Source organism: Megalobrama amblycephala, linkage group LG23 (assembly GCF_018812025.1).
Source record: "Megalobrama amblycephala isolate DHTTF-2021 linkage group LG23, ASM1881202v1, whole genome shotgun sequence".
Classification (NCBI taxonomy): domain Eukaryota; kingdom Metazoa; phylum Chordata; class Actinopteri; order Cypriniformes; family Xenocyprididae; genus Megalobrama; species Megalobrama amblycephala.
Window position 1 is genome coordinate 1,252,208 of NC_063066.1, and position 21,892 is coordinate 1,274,099.

The 21,892-nt window shown below is 44.7% G+C and overlaps 1 protein-coding gene across 5 annotated transcripts in view; it reads right to left on the reverse strand.

Moving 5' to 3' along the window:
• The window catches only part of LOC125258705 (NACHT, LRR and PYD domains-containing protein 3-like), a 62,939-nt gene that overhangs the window by 29,698 nt on the left and 11,349 nt on the right, over nt 1-21,892 (reverse strand). For all 5 annotated transcript variants that reach the window (XM_048175693.1, XM_048175691.1, XM_048175690.1 and 2 more), the window contains exons 5-7: nt 20,552-20,636; nt 15,842-16,037; nt 13,917-15,747 (exon numbers count right to left, since the gene is read on the reverse strand). In XM_048175693.1, coding sequence (XP_048031650.1) covers nt 13,917-15,747; nt 15,842-16,037; nt 20,552-20,636 — 2,112 coding nt within the window. The remainder of the gene's footprint in view (nt 1-13,916; nt 15,748-15,841; nt 16,038-20,551; nt 20,637-21,892) is intronic.

Below are 21,892 nucleotides of genomic sequence, written 5' to 3' on the forward strand. Positions count from 1 at the left end.
AAAGGTGCTTTGGCCAGTGAGTGTAAGACAATAGTAAGGTCCCAAGCAGGTGATCTCATAACTCTCTCTGGGTGTAAACGATGTGCACCCTTAAGAAATTGAGATACAAAGGGGTGTTTGCCAACACTTACACCGTAGACCTTTATGATATTGACTGATTTCCCAGAGTCAAACAATGACTGTAGAAACCGAAGAACCAAACTGGTGTTGCAACTGGCCGAGTTTAGTTGATGGCCTTGACACCATGCTGAGAATATTCGCCACTTAGTAGAGTAGTTACTCCACATAGAGGGTGCTTTAGAACTATTAATTGTCTTCAATGCAGCTTTGTTTAAATCTTTAGAGGAGGACTTAGCAAAGGCCATACCCACAGTTGTAACGTCTCTGGTCTCGGGTGCCAGATTTGGCCCTCTGCATGGGAGAGGAGATCGACTCTCTTCAGTAACGGCCAAGGGTGACCTTGGACCAAACGTACAAGGGCCGGAAACCAGTGTTTCTTTGGCCACCTTGGGGCCACAAGTAAAACTTTGTGATGGCCCAATGCTATCCTCCTGAGCACCAGGGGAATCAAAGGTAGGGGATGAATATTGTACAACAGTTCTTCTGGCCATTCTTGAGATGCATCTATCCCCAAGGGACCACCCTGGCTGTTCAAGGAATACCATAGATCGCAATGAGCTGTCTCTGTAGTTGCAAACAGATCGATCGACAACAGATCTGCTGCTTTGTTTGCTACTCCCAGTGTGTATACTGCCCTGAGTGATGAGAGTTTCAGAAACACCCAGGAAAGCAGCTCCTTTGTCACCTGGAAACATTGTGCTGATCTGGTCCTGCCCTGGTGATTGATGTGGTACACTGCAGACATGTTGTCCGTTCTCATCAAAACATTTTTGTTCTGCAACAATGGGAGAGAAGCCCTCACGGAGAGATACACTGCCCTGAGTTCTAGCACATTGATGTGCTCTAGGGTCCAAGGAGATTCCCAGACACCCCTGATGGACCTGCCTTCCAAAACTGCTCCCCACCCCGTTAGAGAGGCATCTGTCATTATCACAGACCGCCTCGCTGGGATGTTGCCCAATGGTACCCCTTGTGATAGCAATGTCTTGTATTTCCAAGGGCGTAACATTTGGATACACCTTTTGGAAGGAGCACAAATTAGCCAGTCGTCTAGGTATGACAGAATTTTCAAACCTGCACACTGAAGAGGTCGAGGGGCTGCTGAAACCACCCTGGTAAAGACCCTTGGAGACAGAGACAGGCCAAATGGAAGGACCCTGTACTGATAAACCCGACCTTGAAAGGCAAAGCGAAGAAACGGGTGATGATCCTGACAGATGGGTACGTGGAAATATGCATCCTTTAAGTCTATGGAAGTGAACCATTCTCCCAGTTCTATGGATTCCAGAATTTGCACTGAAGTCAGCATTTTGAAAGGTAATACCTTTATGAATCTGTTCAGTGTGTTCCGCACCTTTGGCTGAAGTTGGTCCTCGTCGCCTTTTTTTTCGGCCGATTCGAAATGTTGAATCGGCGTCGGAGCTCGTCAGTCCGTCGGGCCATCTGATCATTCTGATTGGCAAAACATTGTAGTCTGCTTTCGTCACCACTAGTTTGTCTGCGTCGGCTTGGTGTGTTCCGGCCTTTATACGCTTGGCTCATAGGAATCACTTCTTTGCTACCACCAGTTGAATGTCTGGCTCTCTGCACTCTTTCCTGCAAAGATAGCTCCATTGCAGCTGCACAAGGGTTTTCAATATCGTCTAATAAATGCTGCATACGCAAACAGGAGGGGCATTCCCATTGCCCATCCCGTGGGTGTATACCAGTTTGGCAAAACCTACATTTTGAGTGACTCATGACAAGCCAGAGTTCAAGTCACTCATATAATAACAGTCTATGATAAGTGTAACGTCTGGATGGATCCGTTCAGAGTCAATAAACTTTGGAGTTTTCAGAACGCTTTTAACCTGATGAACTTTGTGTGTTAATCACTAACTCGGCTCCGGACAACTGTGACTTTCGGCAGGTTTGTGGACCTGTGAGGGTAAACAGAAAACTGCAACTTCCTCACTTTGGTGACTTCAAAAGGAGCACCCCCCCCCCAGAGACTGACCAGATCCACATTCCAACACCCACACACACGGGCACACACACAAAACACACACACAGACGCATACAGAAACACACAAACATACATTTTTGACTGTATATGTAAGATACAATTATGCCAACATATACCCATCCTGTATTTTGAAGCGTATGCATGTTTCCTAGTGTTTAAATGAGTGTATTTGTGCTAGTGTGCATTTTAATAGTGGAATTCTGTCTGTAAACCATAACTTCTTGTCTATGCCTTTCTGATCGGTCGAGTTTGGTCTCTCCGTAAAGCTCCGGACACGAGCTATTCACTGAGATATGTCACACAGCTGACAAATGCATTTTTCTATGTGTTTAATGATACTGTGAAGAACGCACTCCATTTCGAAATCTGATCTGAGAGTCATAAATCATGCAGATTAAGTCGTGAGGCCAAACAAAGGGAAAGCTTTCCCGCCAACTTTGCACCCATGTTATTGGCTACCCCACCTCAAGGAGGTGTGTCGGCTTATCTGTCATAAAAGCAAAGACGCACAATGTTGTGTGTTCTCTCCCGATTGTCTCACGAGCATCTCGTGCACGTTTTTCCCGGACATCTCCGGTGACCACGCGCTGCCATCGCGCTCAGCTTCGGGACCGCCATCTTCCAGCGAAACTCACTCTCAAGTCCTCAGTTCGAACCTTCCCGCGGAACGGAGGAAGCCAACGAACTGCACCAGCGCTAACCTGAAATTCGACACACACAACCAATGCAAGTATACTGCCGTTTCTCAATCTTAGATGATGAAACTGATTTCCATGCTGGCTTAGGACTGGTTGTGAGTTTGCTACTTGCCTTCTCTCTTTCCTTCTCTACTTCCACTCTTGTACATAGGTGTGTATATTCTTGTATATATATTTAGACGTATAACCTCTGTATCCGTAGTTTGCATATATTAAAACGTTATTCACGCTCGATTGTTCTGTTTGTTCTTTCAGCTGAAAACCAAGTCACTTTAACGTTTTTCGATCGCTTTATGCTTTGATGCTATAAGTTATTTTCATGGCCAGAGAATAACTCTGTTTATAATATTCTGTGAGGGACTTAGTTTGCTGGACAAACGAACAGTTTCTCTAAATAATTATTAAACCAGAACTAATCATATATGTAATTGATTATAATTCGTTGTAATTGATTCACAATATATGTTTAATTCCCCGTTGGGTCGATATATGAATCATAATTTATTCATAACCTTATGAATTATTATATTCATATTTCATCCATAAATTGATTAATAACCGCTACATTCGTTACATATTATTATTTGGTGGAGGATTCGCGAGCAACGTTTTAAACTTGGTTTTTGGTAAAAGAGCAATGTAGAATAATTTGTGTGTGATTTAATGTACATGCGCGCTTTATTCAGTGAGAAGACGCACGGGTCCTCACTCTACGCACCGTTAACAAGCTGCTGTTTGTGTCTAAAAACACTGCAGGCCTAGCCTTGGTTGACCGTGAAATACACTGCAGTCCATTAATATTTCAAGCTCGTATCTGCGAAGGACGACAATCTTTGCAGTAAGTTACAGTTTTGAATATTAATTTCCGCTTGAATTAACGAATTGAATCGTATTCAACGCGTTTTGAAACGAGTTTAGTGGCGAGATTCCCACTAAATCTCTTTTAAGGCCTTATTATTATCTGCCACTATTAAATCTGAATTAATTGTGTCATCCAAATAATTCACAATAGTTGGCGCTCCTGGGTTACGTCGTTCGGCCTAGCTAACCAAACCATGTGATCCCCCTTACAAATCTAATCGGAGAGCAGTTCATCTGCTTTAACGATTGATGTGTGAGAGTTTGGAGCTATATCAGCATCCTGATCCAATGTTGATTTGTAACCCGCGGCGAAGGAATCCCGCAAGCGTTACATGTTCGTGTGCACTAAGTCTGCACAAAACTTTGGGACTGATTCCCAAAGTTGTGTACTCGCGATAAGGAGTGCATGTTTAGTGTCCAGTGAACACCCCTCCCTACTTATTGGTTGTGTGGACTCATGGACGCCACCGCGTGGACGTTCTGAGTTAAAGTCGCTCCATACTTTGAACTGAAATTATCTCCAAATTATCTTTTGCTTCTCTATACTGCGGGGAGTTGTAAAAGTAATTTGCTTTTGGTGGTTATGCTTTCCAATCGTTGTTGGAATGGGTTTTGCTGATTTAAATTTAATTTAAACACGTTTAAATTTTTTAATTTAAATTAAGTTTCCCTTCCAACAAGAGAATTCACTTTCTGAGAGTGCGCCCCCTGGTGGACACTGCCAGATAAGTCAATTCTCTTTTCCCTTGCATTCTTTTCCTGTATTCACAGATCTACTCTATTTTATTTTATTTTAGTTTATTTATTTTATTTTTATTCTACTTTGTTTTATTTCATCTATTCCCTTTTTGTCTTTTCTCTCTCTTTCTCTCAAGTTATTTCTTTAGTTTTACTTTGGAAATTCATTCCCTTTTATTACTTAATGTTTTATTTTATTCACTCTTAGTTCTGGGTCCTGTTTGTTATTGGCTGGCAATAACATTCACACACCCCCAAGCCTCCCTTATTTCATACACTTATTTTGAATTTAATTAAATAACATTTAATTGAATTTTAAAATTAAGTAGTGTCAATCAGTTGGCATTTTGCTCATCAACAAGCAATTCTCTTTAGGGAATCTGCAAATAGGGAAGGCTTTCTCCTTTCTTTCTCCCATTCTGTTATTCTATGCACTCATTTAAATTTAATTGAACAGAGTTTAATTCAAATTTGAATCAAGTGCCTCTGAATTATCCTCTTTTCTCTTTTTCCCATTCTGTTATTCTATGCACTCATTTAAATTTAATTGAACAGAGTTTAATTCAAATTTGAATCAAGTACATCTGATTTGTTTTTGTTTTATTTTATTTTTACTTTTGTTCTGCTTCTAGCTAGTTCATTTTAGACCCCTACTCTTTTATCATACACACTTGATTATTTAAATTTGGTTTAAACAAGATTTAAACTGAGATTTAAATTTACAATTAAGCTGTGTTTGTGTGACCACTTGTGTATCTGCAGATAAGGCCCTTCACCGCCTGGTGGTGAGTTGACAGTCGCCCCAGTGAGTTCCAGTGAGTGGAGCTGCCTGGCCTGGCGGTTCTTGCACTAACTGTGTGTGAATCGGGGACATTCTGACCTCGTATCACGGGCAACACGCAAGGACATCAGCGAGTTGTGTATCAGGTACAGGGAGGCAACGAGCCAGATTGACAACAAACGGCAATTTTGTTTAATTTCCCTGCTCAGGCTTCTGCACGACAGAACCGCCCGTTTGGAGTAACTGCCCGTAAAGGGGACAGACTCTGAGTTTAGGGAAAACTCAATTTTGACCGGTCACTCGGGCCGTTGGCGCAAGTACCTTACCGAAGTGCACAATTGTGCTGATGTTCCCTGTTTGAGAGGTTGCACCGTGGTACAAAGGGGACAGGTGGCCACGGACACCGCAGTAGAGTGTTTGAACGTCGAGGAAAGGTTGCCTGCCATTGAGTTCTTATCTGAGCACCCACGATTCACCCAGGCCTAAATTAGTGACATACAGTCACTTCACCTAATTGAAAGCCACAGAATATTACATATTCTTCAATTATTCAGGTGCGGGCCAACCCTTATGCTCTCGATCCATACCATCCCTCTAGGTTTTATGACGCAACAGTGCACTCGCCTGACACCGTCATAAACCCAGCTGGAATAGGAAGTTTAAGTTTCACTTCTCCCCTCTAGCCCTTCTGTTTTAGTTTATTGCTATTCTATTTTTATTCCTTTCTATTTGTTTACTGCTCTATTTCTCATTTAATTGCATCCACCCTGTTCTGTTTTGCTTCTGTACTGTGTTTGTTTCTTTCAGTTCATGTAAAAGCAGAGCCTGTGAGAGCCATCACGGAAAACTGAGTAATAGATAGACGACCGAGCAGCGAGAGTCATCAAAGGACTCTTAGGGCTACCGCCTGTCGAAATCTTTATTCAAATCCGGCACTCACCCACACAGATTGACCCGCGTGGTCCTTTTGGCTATCGACAATTAAGTGTCTAGCCTACATTCCACTAACTGTCTGCACCAGTTAACTGGAACCAAACCAAAGAATTATATAATCATGCATTATTATAAGTCGTTAGCCCTGCGCGTGCTTGCATTGGTTCTGTTTGTGCTCAACCTCAAGCTCCAGGCGGAGGATGCCCGGAGGAATCAGGCCCGGAGGAATCAGGCCCAGATTCATCGTCACCACGATCAGCGACTCGTCGAGACCCAGGACCAGCGTTGGACAGCGGACGAATCCAAACCCGAGCTGCAGGAGGAGCTGCAAAGACTTCAAAAAGCCCTTGCAGAGCTCCACCTGGAGGTGGAGCGTAGAAAACTGACTGGAAAACTCCAACACAACGAAGCTCCCCTAGCCAAAGCAGAGACTAAGCTGAAAGACAGACACACTAAAGCCCTGACCTGTGAAAATCACCTCAAACAGGCCCAGAAAGGAGTTATGGCTCCGAAACAACAAAGAGACTATGTGAATGAACTTGACACTGGTTACAGAGTACTGAAAAGTGGCATGGGAGGGGAAACACACATCACCGAGTTTCCCCTAACCAGTCAAGAAGCCCTAATTCCAAATGGGGTTAAAAGTCCACTGCCCAAAACGTCCAACGGCCAGGAAACTTTGCCAGCAGCTGTCACATCCAACTGCCAGCACCTGCGACAGGCTCTGATCCAAAAGCTTTCTGACCCTGCATCAGATCAAGGGCTCCCTGCTGCCATGGACCGAAAATGGGGCAGACTGAATAACCCATACACTTGCTACAGCCGACGGCAAATAGCCTACTTTAGAGCACGTGGTCAGCCAGCGATGGAGGAAGATTTCATCTTCAACACTCTGCTTCTCCGAGAGCTGCACCCTGCGGTGAGTGATCACCTGGCAGCCTTGGCCTGCTCACGCAGTATGTCTACTCAGCAGCTGCAAAACTTGGTTGACGAAGCTCACTCCAAGCAGAACACTGCTCCTGAAAAGACTGTAGAAAATCAAACCAGTTACACAGTCTCCGACCACTGCCCAGAAACCTGTCCTTACCTTTTTGAAAGACTGAGAAATGAAGCTGAAAGACAAAGCCAGACTCTCAAGTCACAAAGATGTGAGCTGAATGTGCAGTCGCACAGTCCAAATGAGGTCCACCTTGAACACACAGCTCCCATGCACCACACCATTGGTCGAGTGAGCCTGGTACCTCCTGTGGGCGTAGCGCAAATGGACACGTTTCCCTGGTTCACTCACAAAGACCTGCTAGACTGTTTTGAGCCCTTATTGAACGCCAGACCGCTGAAAGTCTGGGCTCAAGCGTGTGAACTTCTGCCTTCCCAGTCACCCAGACCACCTGAGCCAGACGGTCAAGTCACAGAGGTCGCGGGAAATCTCCCAGCTAACTGCGGGAACCCCGGCTCAGAGCACAGTTCAAGGTCGCCACCCGGCGTACTTCAACTCACCATAGACTGTAACTCTCTCTGCTCCAAGGTCACGACAGACTCACAGCTGAATGATGTAACTACAACAGACATTATTCTCACACTGTGGGCAGACAACTCAGCCTTCAGCCACACGCTGTTAAGTGCTCTCAGTGAAGGAACACCAGACCTCCCATTTGTCAACAAGCAAACACACTTTCCACTAGACTTTCGTCTGCCAACCATGATGACTGTCAAGGACATCTGCGTTTTGAACTTCAAATGGAACAACCCCCATTTAACCCATCACTTCCTGGTCCTTCCAGACCTCCTGATGCACTCTAATGCTCATACGGACAGTGCAAATGAGTTGTTGTGGGCCCCGATGACTGTACAGGTTCCTGTTGTTCCTGTCAACACTGCCAACTTCCTGTCAGGCCAGACTATCCAACAGGTCTGCATCCTGATCAACATACAGGAACCTGTAGTACCACCTTACACCAAAGGGGGTGCTGTTTGGATCAACATACAGGAAATTGTAGTACCACCTTACACCAAAGGGGGTGCTGTTTGGCTCCACACACAGGAAACGGTAGTACCACCTTACACCAAAGGGGGTGCTGTTTGGCTCAACAGGCAATGTGGTCAAACCCTAAGCCACATGCTGGGCTCCTTCATACTTTCACCTGAAGGCGTGGAACTTGGACTTGCTCTAAAAGCCACACCCTTAACTGAAGTGTCACCCTATGCAGTTCACAGTTGGCTCAACGAATGCATGGTCACAGACTTCAGCATTCCCAAAGCCCACCATCTAGAATGGATAATGGACCACGGCCCCTATGACTTTGAACTCAGGTTAACAGTCATTAACTTAATACCAGCTGCCATGGTCCCAGAAGGAAGCTTAAGCAACACAAGTTTCACAGCATCCTTCAAGAGCATCTCCATCACTTCCATCAAACTGGTACCCACAGAACAGGTGCACAGAACGGAGCTGATGGAGGACCAACACCTCGCTGTACTCACAGTCGCTAACCAGCCTGCCTGTGAAACTCAGGAAAGCGCTGCACCTCTGATAGCCAACCTGACAGTTAGCACCACAACAGAGGAGCCATTCCCCAGGTTGGAGTCTAAAGGCCAACAGATTCAGAAAGATGCAAATGTCCCAAAGAATGATGCAGACTGTCAAAAACTTCAACAGTTCCTGAACAAATCCAGAGTGTCATTTGCCAAAGACTCTTTAGACTGTGGCCTCACTAACTTTCATACAATGGGTGTTTCCACACACCCAAACACTCCTCCCACCTGCATCAGACAGTACAATGGCCCTGTTGCCTCACATGAACCAGTGCAGGAAACTATTTGTTTCATGGAAGAAAAAGGTGCTATCTGCCCATGCAACAGCACCTATTCAGTCCCCATCTGGTCCAGTGTCAAACCAGACAGCAAGTGGCGACCCACCATTGACTCCAGGGAGTCAAACCAGCAAGTGCCACTGCCACGACGTGCCAGAAAGCACAAGTCTGCACGGAGCGGAGATTCAGCTGCCTGCCAAAACTGCTATAACAGCACACCAGCGTTGACACTTGAAATAATGGCACCCCAACAACAGCGACCAACCTGTCACAGGTACCTCAGAGAGAATGCGTGCCAAGGAATGCCCATGGCCTACGTCGATGGACGTTTCTACATCTATGAGGGCATCCCACAGGCAAATGCAGGGGTACGATGGTTAAGAAACCAACCCTGCCGACCACAGAACAACAGGTGGGGTCCCCAATCATGTCAGTATGGTGAAGCAGCAGCTAACCTCAAAACCCTTCACGTCTCCTCAGCCCATAACATCAGAGAACTCATGTGCACAGACTCACACCATGCCAGACATGGTTTCACATGCCATCTTCCGAGCTGGAAACAGACTGGTTTCAAAACTGAACACAACATCCCGGTGAAACATCAACACATGTTCCAGACACATGATCACCTCACCCAAGCACACGACACGATCACTTACGGGGAAAAGGTGAAAAGACGCTTAAAGCAACCAGGGCGTGACAAAGGCGTGAACGACCAAACTAATGCCCTTGCCAAGACTGGCACCCTGCATAACAAGCTATGGTCACACCCACCCCATTCACCCACCCTTAGTGTGGCAACATCAACCCACAGCCAGCGGACTGTTCCTGCAACATTTCCCGCCTTACTGCCACTGCCACTGACAACCAAACTTGCCAACACTTCCATGCGAAATGTTTTGCGCCACCACTCATACCCCTCCAACCTCCCGTTCACGGCATCTGGTCCCACGACGGCCCCTAGCCAGAAACGACCACATAAGACCAACCACATGCTGCGTGTGGGAGTGAACTTTCTAATGTATGTCCCTGATGTCCTCACAGCGCCAAAGCTTGTACTGCCACAGGGCCAAAAGGGGGGTGAACTGATATACACCCACGACACACCATGTGCCAAACACCATGGCACCAGAATCACTCAAAAGACATTAAAACAAGTGGCGTACTGGCCCAGCATGCAGCAAGATGTGGCAGAGCACGCCAGAGGATGTCAAGTTTGCCGTCACGTCCAGACTGCAAACGCAAATCACCGAGCTCCACTGCAAAACCGAGGAGTCACGTTTCCACGGTCAGTCGACCAGAAAGACTGGACTGTAAAACCTCCTCTGATGCTCATGGCCATCACAGACACCATACAGGAGTCAACTCAGGTGTTCCCCACGGAACTACTGATGGCACGGCAGGTGCCACTGCCATTGCACCTGTACCAACCAGGAGACTCGAATCTCATCACAGCCTGCTCCCCTCACCAGCATCGCAACAAGCTCCGCCTACAGCTGAGAGAACAACTCGCAACACAGAACCAAACCCTGCAAACCATCTGCAAATCCCGGAAAGGTATTGTGGCGGTTCTCTGTACTCACAGTTTCCTGCTGACCCAAACGGCGAACTTAAGGAAGCAGCTGTTTACAGTCTTCCAAAATGACTTTGCCCAAAATCAGCTGGTTATAGCTCTGTTGACAGACCTGCTGCGAGAAATTAGCTTCTCTATGGACAGAGTGGCTATGAATAGGATTCCTCAGTATCCTACACAAACCGTGCTGGACTTTGCTACTGGCAGACCCAAAGACATGGTCAATGTCAGGTGGCGGCAACGTAACACCCATGCCAAGAAACACCCCTCAGTTGCGGTAGCCTACCACAACAGCAACCCACGGCTGTGCCCGGCTCCCCACTTTCGCAGGTGTAGTTTCACCAAAGAGTTTCAGTACTTCTGCCCAAACCAGCTCTTCCTCAGAAGCCACACTGAAGGAATGGGCCGGCCGCAGCCCATGACCAGCGACACACGCTGCCCTGCCGAGGCCAAGCCTCGCACCCCAGTCATCGGAACACAAGCCGAGATGGTGGGTGATCGACTGCTCATCCACACCCCCACTCATGCTGCCATCCTAATCTACAATCAGCACAACACCGCCACTCGTGTCAGCCTACCCAATCCAAGTAAGAGGATCCAGGTACCCCTGAGTTCCATCCTTCATCGCAGCCATCTGGCAGTGCACTGTCTCTCAAGCAAAGAGGACCAGTCAGAACTGGAAATCCCATCCTCCTCCAGGAATCACCATCACGCCTTAGATCCAGGACTGGAACTGAGGATTGACAAAAGGGGGTCCCAGCTAAGTGACAGTACCCCCATCGATGCAGCCCTCCAAGCATTCTCACGACTGCCTGTCCTGACCAGCTCACCTAGAGCCCGAGCTTGGACTGCTGCCAACACAATCCGTTGCCTCTCCATGGCAATAAAGTACGCACTCGCCCTGGGCCTGGCCTTCATCCTATCCAAAGGGACCAAAGGGATGCAAGAATCCACGGACAAGTGCCTATCTGCCCTTCCTCAAGGACCAGTAGGAACCACCTGCTGCATGACCATCCGGATCCATGTGCCATCCAACTGGGTTCACGTCCAACGAAGTCCGCACAGGAACTTCGTTGGCCGAAAGGGGGACTGTAACGTCTGGATGGATCCGTTCAGAGTCAATAAACTTTGGAGTTTTCAGAACGCTTTTAACCTGATGAACTTTGTGTGTTAATCACTAACTCGGCTCCGGACGACTGTGACTTTCGGCAGGTTTGTGGACCTGTGAGGGTAAACAGAAAACTGCAACTTCCTCACTTTGGTGACTTCAAAAGGAGCCCCCCCCCCCCAGAGACTGACCAGATCCACATTCCAACACCCACACACACGGGCACACACACAAAACACACACACAGACGCATACAGAAACACACAAACATACATTTTTGACTGTATATGTAAGATACAATTATGCCAACATATACCCATCCTGTATTTTGAAGCGTATGCATGTTTCCTAGTGTTTAAATGAGTGTATTTGTGCTAGTGTGCATTTTAATAGTGGAATTCTGTCTGTAAACCATAACTTCTTGTCTATGCCTTTCTGATCGGTCGAGTTTGGTCTCTCCGTAAAGCTCCGGACACGAGCTATTCACTGAGATATGTCACACAGCTGACAAATGCATTTTTCTATGTGTTTAATGATACTGTGAAGAACGCACTCCATTTCGAAATCTGATCTGAGAGTCATAAATCATGCAGATTAAGTCGTGAGGCCAAACAAAGGGAAAGCTTTCCCGCCAACTTTGCACCCATGTTATTGGCTACCCCACCTCAAGGAGGTGTGTCGGCTTATCTGTCGTAAAAGCAAAGACGCACAATGTTGTGTGTTCTCTCCCGATTGTCTCACGAGCATCTCGTGCACGTTTTTCCCGGACATCTCCGGTGACCACGCGCTGCCATCGCGCTCAGCTTCGGGACCGCCATCTTCCAGCGAAACTCACTCTCAAGTCCTCAGTTCGAACCTTCCCGCGGAACGGAGGAAGCCAACGAACTGCACCAGCGCTAACCTGAAATTCGACACACACAACCAATGCAAGTATACTGCCGTTTCTCAATCTTAGATGATGAAACTGATTTCCGTGCTGGCTTAGGACTGGTTGTGAGTTTGCTACTTGCCTTCTCTCTTTCCTTCTCTACTTCCACTCTTGTACATAGGTGTGTATATTCTTGTATATATATTTAGACGTATAACCTCTGTATCCGTAGTTTGCATATATTAAAACGTTATTCACGCTCGATTGTTCTGTTTGTTCTTTCAGCTGAAAACCAAGTCACTTTAACGTTTTTCGATCGCTTTATGCTTTGATGCTATAAGTTATTTTCATGGCCAGAGAATAACTCTGTTTATAATATTCTGTGAGGGACTTAGTTTGCTGGACAAACGAACAGTTTCTCTAAATAATTATTAAACCAGAACTAATCATATATGTAATTGATTATAATTCGTTGTAATTGATTCACAATATATGTTTAATTCCCCGTTGGGTCGATATATGAATCATAATTTATTCATAACCTTATGAATTATTATATTCATATTTCATCCATAAATTGATTAATAACCGCTACATTCGTTACATAAGAAAAAAAGAAACAAAAAATTAACTGTAACGAATCACAGTATTTTAACCATTTGAAGTTGAACTACAAGATTTCAAAATAAACTATCGGGCATTAGTTGAAGAACATAAGTAACAATTACATTAACATAAAGATTGTGACAAATCACTATTCATTAATCATCAAATCTGCAAACAGAACTCTTGGATTGACAGAAAAAAACATTTTTAAACTGTAATTCTTCAAAACAAACTACTTGGTATTAGTTGAAAAATACAATTAACAATGTACCATTAATATATAGATTGTGATGAATCACGCTTCATAATCTTTCAAAATAAGTCTGCGAACAGAACTCTAAGAGAAAATTATAAATCCACCATTCTATGTGTGCACACGCAATAAATAGGATGTAAAAACTCTTGTCTGCTGCGAAGTTTCTTTTTGCTGTGAAATCTTTACTGATTAAAGTAAACCTAAGATTATTTAAATCTAAGAACTTCTATATAGTTATTAATATTTCAAGATTAACAATTACTGGCCTAAAGCAACTTTTTTTGATTTAGAAAAAACATGTTAAAATGTATACCCCAAATATGATTCACAGGCTTTTGATAAATGTAAATCTCTTAATCATCTATGTATTGTATTGCATTATGTTTTGCCCCCACAATTAAAACTACGTAACTAAATCTATTATGAAATTAAGCATTTAAGATATTTTATTGGGAAATACAGAGTAACTGATAATATATGTATTTTTTAAATAGTCTTTATGATACCCCGTAAATATCCTGAATGAGTCTAAATCATGACAAAACATTAATTGACTTACAGAGCTCTTCTGGAGGTTTTAATGACTGCCGATAATCTAATGAGACACTCGTCTGATTTCTTGAATTTCCGAAGCTCAAACTCCTCCAGCTCTTCCTCTGATGTCAGCAACACAAAGACCAAAGCAGACCACTGGGCAGGTGAAAGGTCACCAGATGAGAGACTTCCTTTGCTAAGGTGGGTCTGAATCTCTTTCACCAGAGTTTGGTCATTCAGTTCATTCAGACAGTAGAAAAGATTCATGGATCTCTCTGCAGACAGATTATATTGTAATTTCTGCTTGATGTACTGAACTATTCTCTTGTTGCTCTGGTCATTGTCATCTTGCTGTGATAACAGACCCCGTAAGAGTCGTCGATTGGACTGGAGTGACAGACCGAGGAGGAAGCGAAGGAAAAGGTCCAGGTGTCCATTGTCACTTTTGAGCGCCTTGTCCACTGCAGTCTTGAGAAAATCAATCATGGTTTCATTTTTGTTTTTCTGTTCTGTAGACTCATGAACAAACACACTTTTCTTGTCGATGTCTAGAAACAGATGTGCATAAAGGGCTGCAATAAACTCTTGAATGCTCAAGTGAACAAAGCAGTACATGGTACCAAGAATGATCCCTGTTTCCTCCTTAAAGATCTGGGTACACATGCCTGAGTACACTGATGCCTTATAGACGTCAATACCACAGGCTTCCAGGTCTGTGTCATAGAAGATCACATTGTTTCTTTCCAGCTGATGAAATGCCAGTTTCCCCAGTGAAAGGATGGTGTCTTTATCCCAGGAAACATCTGGTGTGTATTCTCCATCATACTTTCGGCGGCTCTGCTGGATTTGAAAGCGGAGAAAGTGTGTGTACATTTGTGTCAGAGTCTTGGGAGTGTCTTCAGTATTTGATTCCTGCAGTGTTTTAGAGATCTCATCAGCCTGATTGATTTTCACATCATTATTTCTTTTCTCCTCCAGAATGTTCTGGAGAACAGTGGCTGAAATCCAGCAGAAGACTGGGATGTGGCACATGATAAAGAGACTCTTTGATTTTTTAACATGATCAATGATTGTGTTGGCCTGATTCTGATCTGTGAATCTTTTGTTGAAGTACTCTTCCTTTTGTGCGTCACTGAATCCTCGTATCTCTGTCAGCCGGTCGATACAGTCAAGAGGAATCTTACTGGCAGCTGCTGGTCTGGTGGTGATCCAGATGAGAGCAGAAGGAAGCAGATTTCCCTTGATGAGGTTCGTTAGGAGAACATCCATAGAGGCTGGTGACGATACATCACGCCACGTCTCATTACCATCAAACTTCAGAGGAAGACGACATTCGTCCAATCCATCAAGGATGAACAGGACTTTGAATTGATTCCTTCTTGTAAGGTTCAGTCCTTTTGTCTCTGGGAAAAATTGAGTTATAAGGTCCATCAAACTTAGTTTTTCTTCCTCCTTTAAGTTCATCTCTCTGAATGGAAGAGGAAATATGAATCTGATATCTTGATTTTCTTTTCCTTCAGCCCAGTCCAGAACAAACTTTTGCACAGAGACTGATTTTCCGATGCCAGCAACTCCTTTTGTCAGTACAGTTCGGATCTCCTCATGTTGTTCAGGTGTGTCAAATAATTGTGTGCATTTAACCTGTATCTCTTGAGATTCATGACGCCTGGAAGCAACTTCAATCTGTCTGACCTCATGTTCAGTATTGACCTGTTCACTGCCACCCTGAGTGATATAGAGATCTGTGTAGATGTTATTCAGAAGTGTGGAGTCACCTTGCTTCGCAATTCCTTCAAACACACATTGATACTTCTTCTTTAGACCACATTTTAGCTGATGAATGAAGAACAGCTCATCTAAACACAGGAACAGAAAATAGATAGTTTTAGTCTTAATTTCCTCTCCTACATTTATAAGTGTCAATCTGACAGATGGTCATGAGTCTCTGACCTTCTAGAGCATCAGCAGCTTCATCTTGCTTCATCTCTCTCAGGTAATGTAGTGTGAGATCAAGAGCTGCTGCTTTGGTACTGCATCCATTCTCATTAAAGTCCTTCACAAAGTGTTGTGTGTTCTCATTTTGTAATATTTTCTTAAACCTTTCTACTTCATTCTTCAGAAATGTGATTATTTTGCTCTCAAGATCCTACAAACACAGCGAGACAAAATAAGATACAGAACAACACAATTTAACCAGATCCACATCCATATTTGTTCAAAACTATTTATTTAGATGCAACATGGTTCATTTGTTAACATTAGTTAAAGTATTAACTAACATGAACTAACCATGAACAATACATTTGTTACTGTATTTGTTTATCTTTGTTAATGTTAGTTAATGAAAATACAGCTGTTCATAGTTTGTTCATGTTACTGCACAGTGCATTAACTTATGTTAACAAATACAAATTTGAATAATGTATTAGTAAATGTTGAAATTAACATTAACAAAGATTAATTAACGCTGTAGAAGTGCAGTTCATTATTAGTTCACGTTAACTAATGTAGTTAACTAATGTTAAACAATGAACCTTAGAGTAAATTGTTACCAAAAATATAAAAGAAACATGTTAATTTGTGTAAAAGAAACATGTTAATTTGCTGTAATTTTTAACACACAAAAACGTCTCAGGTTACGTATATAACCATGGTTCCCTGAGAACAGGGAACGAGACTCTGCGTTTACCGCATATGGGGGAACCGTCACTCGTGACAGGTGTCTGAATGCCAAAGAATCACACCACTCCAATCCTATTGGCCGGCGACAGCCTATGATGTCATCATAGCGCCAACCCGTAACCCATAACATATGTAACCTGAGACGTTCCCTTTCGAAAGGGAACACAACTCTGCATTTACAGCATATGGGGAATGAAATACCCACTCCGCCATGCTCTAGTCATGCCACATGACTAGACAAACGTCCAGCAGTTTCAATGAAACGCTGGGAGCAACTCACCCTCGGGTCACGCAAGGCTGTCAGTGACAGCATTCCCTACGGCCAACAGCCCAAGCTGAGCCTAAAAGAGGCCTTCTGCAGAAAGCCTTCCAAGGCTGCTCAGAGCTTCTGGGACCAACATTCCCGTGGAAAAGTGGTCCCTTAAAGGGAATGTTGCCAGGAAACTGAAAGGAACCCCGGCCAATCACTAGAGGGGAACAAAGTCACCCTCAGTGCCACCAGGGAGGCCGAACTAATTTGGTGAAGGACAAACTTAGTCTAGGCCAACCCTGTCTGTTATACAGAATCTCCATAACGCTTTCTTCAGAGAAGAGAGCAGGTAAGAGCGACTGTGAATGAACAGTAAGCAACTCAAACCCACGCACAGAGATGGGCATCCTGGAGAGCAGAACTCAGCTGTAAAACCCTCTTAGTGCTATAAACCCTCGTATTGAGGGGAGTATAATCTGCTCATCCTAGGATCTACTCAGTGTCTGGTTAATGCACTGAGGAGGCTGTGTGCTAGAAGCCCTGATACAGGGGAGCACAAACCAGCCTGGGGCTGATCTCAACGGGAGACTTCATAGAAGTCTACAACCAATGACCAGCTTATGGAGCTAAGCACAATTAGACAGACAACCCAAAGGGAAGTACGAAGCTCAACCTAATAGATAGACCATACTGTAGGCACCCAGGTGAAAAAAGGTACATTTCTATAATATACTTAAAGTGCTCTATTTTCGTGCACTAATTTTGTACTTAATATACTAAAAATTCTTCTTTAGTACTTCTTAAGAACATCTAAGTGTACTCAACTGTGCTATTTTGAGACACCATGAAATATGAACTAAAATGAGCTTTTAATATACTATCTCTGTATTTAAAAAAATGGAAAAATAACCTTTTTACTCTTTAAAGCAAGAGGAGTACAACGTATGCCATCATGCGCTAAAGAAGGCCCCGTGGGGCCTATAAACTCAGCAGACACGTGGCATCAGCTCGTGGCAGTGTTATCAAGCTCCAGGCAGGACAAATAACTGACTGCAAAGGAGGTTAATAAGTCACCTGGAGCCCTGGCCAGCCAGTGACATAAGAACTCCCTTAACTCCCCTTAGTAAAGAAATGTAAATGGTACATGCCAGCATGTTCTCAAAGGAGGCCCAGAGGGCCAATCTGTCACACGCGGCGCCAGCTAGCGGCCACTAAAGTTCTAGGAGCAAAAATAGAAAGGAGGCCTGGCAAGGCGTACTACTTTTAGCAACATGTGGCGCCAGCCAATGGACATAAATAGGGACCAGGCACAAGGGGACCAGCTCTAGGCCCAAACTAATGTGGGCAACTAGCTACAACAACCTGAGCTAAGCCTACACATTCCAACAGGCAATGTACCAAAATTACATGGTACAATAAATATGGTAACATGGTCTAAGGGAGGCCTACAAGGCCTACCACCTCAAACAAACATGAGCATAAGCCTAAGGCAGTGCTAAGATACGTGAGCAAACTCGCGATCATATACCAACAGAGCCTGAGTGACGAGTGCAAACTCAAACTAAACTTAACAGTATTTAGCTGAGAAGCTACTCTAACACAGGAGGCTAAAACCTAGCGGCCACAATGCGGCCTGCATGTGAAACTAGCCAACCTAGCCATTCAGTTATTTTGCCCAAAAGAACCCCTCCTAAGTTACTGACTACATGCTCAGGAAAACTATACAGGAAAAACAAGGTCTACACTTTTTATAAGAATAAAAATATAGACCCAGCTTACCTCCTGCGGCTCGTAGAACGAAGAGTTCTCCATATTTTCTTGCATGAAGAAGGATGAAATCCAAAGTTCTTTTAAGCCTAAAAGTACTTTTCACTATCAAGCCAGAAGGCGGGACTTCAGAAATATATTCATCATGGGCTCAACTGTCAGCCTGACTGTCAAAAGCCTGAGCACATAGATGTTTTCAATGCTCCCGGGAGGCAGAGGAAGAAGAAAGGGCGAGGGCAAACTGTAGCCCCCGCGAGAGAGAGGAGATCGATCATCGGTGCTGCTGGTGCCTATGCTCGATCAACTCCCTCAGGTCCTGTTTCTTCCTCCTTGCGTCCCGCCGCTTATGCGACTTACTCCGGGGAGGAGGAGGTGCACGAGCGGCGACACTGGACTTCTGGGCCTGTCTCTGAGCCTCAACTCGAGATGGCCCCGGACCTCCCGGCTGTTTGGGCCCAGATTCGGATCTGAGCGGGATGCATTATCTAAATGCTGCAGAGCGCGCCCTCGCTTCCCTGAACTTTTCAACCACCACCTCGACGGAGGTACCGAAAAGTTCAATAGGCGAAACCGGGGCATCGAGGAGAAAGTTCTTCCACAGATATCGCTCTGTGGCCACCATGGCCGCCATCGACCTGCCGATCGAGGTGGCCGTCTGCTTGGTGGCCATCAGAGCAAGATCCGTGGTGCGGCGCAGCTCCTCCACCGCTTCGGGGACAAACCCTGCCCCTGATCCAGATCCTTAAGCAGATCAGCCTGGTATGCTTGCAGCACTGCCATCGTGTGTAACGCTGCACCAGCCTGACCCGCAGTGGCGTATGCCCTGCCATTCAGACGTGATGTCACCTTCAACAGTTTGGATGGCAGGACCGGAGCTCTTAGTGTTGGTGCGCTCCCTGTGGCGAGATAGTTCGCAAACATCTCGTCAATAGGGGGCATTGACACATACCCATGCTGGCTCAATCCCTCGACATCAGTGAAACTAGCCCGCTGATGTCGATGGATCTGAGCCGAGTACGGATTCTTCCATGCCCTCTCAATCTCAACGTGTAGATCGGGAAGGAATGGAAGGCTCACCGGAGTTATTGGGTTATGGTCTGAAAGAAACCGTTCGTCAAGTCTGCTGCGCACGGTTTCTTTCCTGACATGCTCCCAAGGCAGCATACTCAGCATACACCGGGCAGGGTGGCCTGGAGGGAGCCGCGGGCTCACCCACTTCTTCCTCCACGGCCATTTCCTGCTCTCTGGGGCTTGAAGCCAGAAGAGCACTCGCACCTGGATCCGATGATGTCAAAAACAGGATGTCATCGTCATCTAGGAGCGTGTCCTCATCAGCCGCTTCGGTTTGAGACAGGTTTATACCCTTCTCAAATTCCTCTTCAAGCTCCACCTGTGAGACCCATGATTTCAGCCGCCGCTCTGCCTCAGGGCCGGAACCACCGGGCAAAGGCGCCGACACCTCTTCCCTCGAGAAGAGGGCCAGACGAGAACGGAGCGTCTTCATGGGAAGACGCTCACAGTTAACACAGACAGCGCCCTCGATCACTGTCCATGCGTGCTCCTTGCCCAAACAGAAAACGCACAGGTTGTGTGTGTCCTCCGGTGTTAAAAACCTAGGACAAGGATCAGCACACTTCCTGAAATGTTTGTCAGACATGTTGTAAAGTAATTCCTTACCGGTGTTGAAAACAATGGCATAGACAGAACAGTCCCGAAAGACGAGAAGATACTGATTGTTTCCCCAGGCGCTCTTTTATACTTCCAGGTTCGCACTATGATGACGTCATAGGCTGTTGCCGGCCAATAGGATTGGAGTGGTGTGATTCTTTGGCATTCGGACACCTGTCACGAGTGACGGTTCCCCCATATACGGTAAACGCAGAGTTGAGTTCCCTTTCGAAAGGGAACACAGTTTTTCTTACATTTTGATATTATCGGTTCTTAAAAATGTGTTTTCCTACCTGGAATATCGCTAGGAGATTGTCTTTGAAACTCTCATGTTTCCTGTGAGTCTGAATGTCTGAGTCTAATGTCTCCCACTGAAGCCTGTTAGCCAATAAAATAAAATACTGCATTTACAGGCAAAATTGTCACAAGTGGTCTGTGGGTGCTTCTCAATATCCCTCCTCGTTTCCTCGCTCCTCCGTCCTCCATCCTATGACCCGGAAACCGATCAAGCTCAGCCATCTTGAAGGACATCTCAATTCTCTAATTGCGAGGATCGAGGAGCAAGGAAGCTTTCTGAGGAGTCATGAGCGAGGATACACCTGGATACACCTAACACCTGGAAGTCTTTCTCATCTTTTCCCTTCATATCTGTCACAATAATTTAAATGTATGCTTTACTTTTGCTGTTTAAATAAACTTTACATCTCACATATTTAAATGGAGCATCTTGCTTTATTAATATTTATTATAATTTTTTTAAATAACCAAACATTAACAACATGTGGGTAGATCCCTCGAGCGCAGCTAATGATGCTTTGAAGTGACACTAAAGGGAGTGAGGATATCATTTCACTTGATTCAATTCCTCCGTCCTCGCTTCTTTTCCTTGTGTCCTTCCCTCGCATCCTGAAAGGGTGGAGCTAAGATGCGATTTATTTATTTATTTTATTTAACCTTTATTTAACCAGGTGAGTCAATTGAGAACCAGTTCTCATTTACAATGACGACCTGGCCAAGAGGCAGCATAAAAAGCCAGAACAATACGAAAAACATAAGGGATACAAATAACACAGCTATAAACAGTGACATACAAAATCAAACAAAAAACTAAAAACAAGTACAATGATCCTGAATTATTGACTGAACTGAGTTTTTAAAGGAGGAAAGCGAAATAAATGAGCTAAGCTTTAGAGTCTGCTGCAGATGATTCCAATCATCTGCAGCAGAAAACTGGAAAGACCAACGAGCAAAGGAGGTGCGGACTTTGGGTATGCAGAGAGTAAAGAAACTGCTAGAGTGCAGATTACGACCTGTATTATAAACAGTTAAAAGGGACTGTAAGTACAATGGAGTTTTACCAATAAGAGTTTTATAAATAAACAGAAGCCAGTGAATTTGTCTACGCGAATGGAGAGAAGACCAATTCAGTAAAGAGTACAGATGGCAATGGTGAGTGTTAAATGAGGCTCCAGTCACAAAGCGGATTGCATCATGGTAAATAACATCTAATTTATGAAGGAGAGTTTTTGAAGCAGACCTGTAAACTATATCACCATAATCCAAAATCGGAAGCACTGTCGTTTTAACCAAGAGCTGTTTAGAAGAATGTGTAAAAGAATATTTATTACGATAAA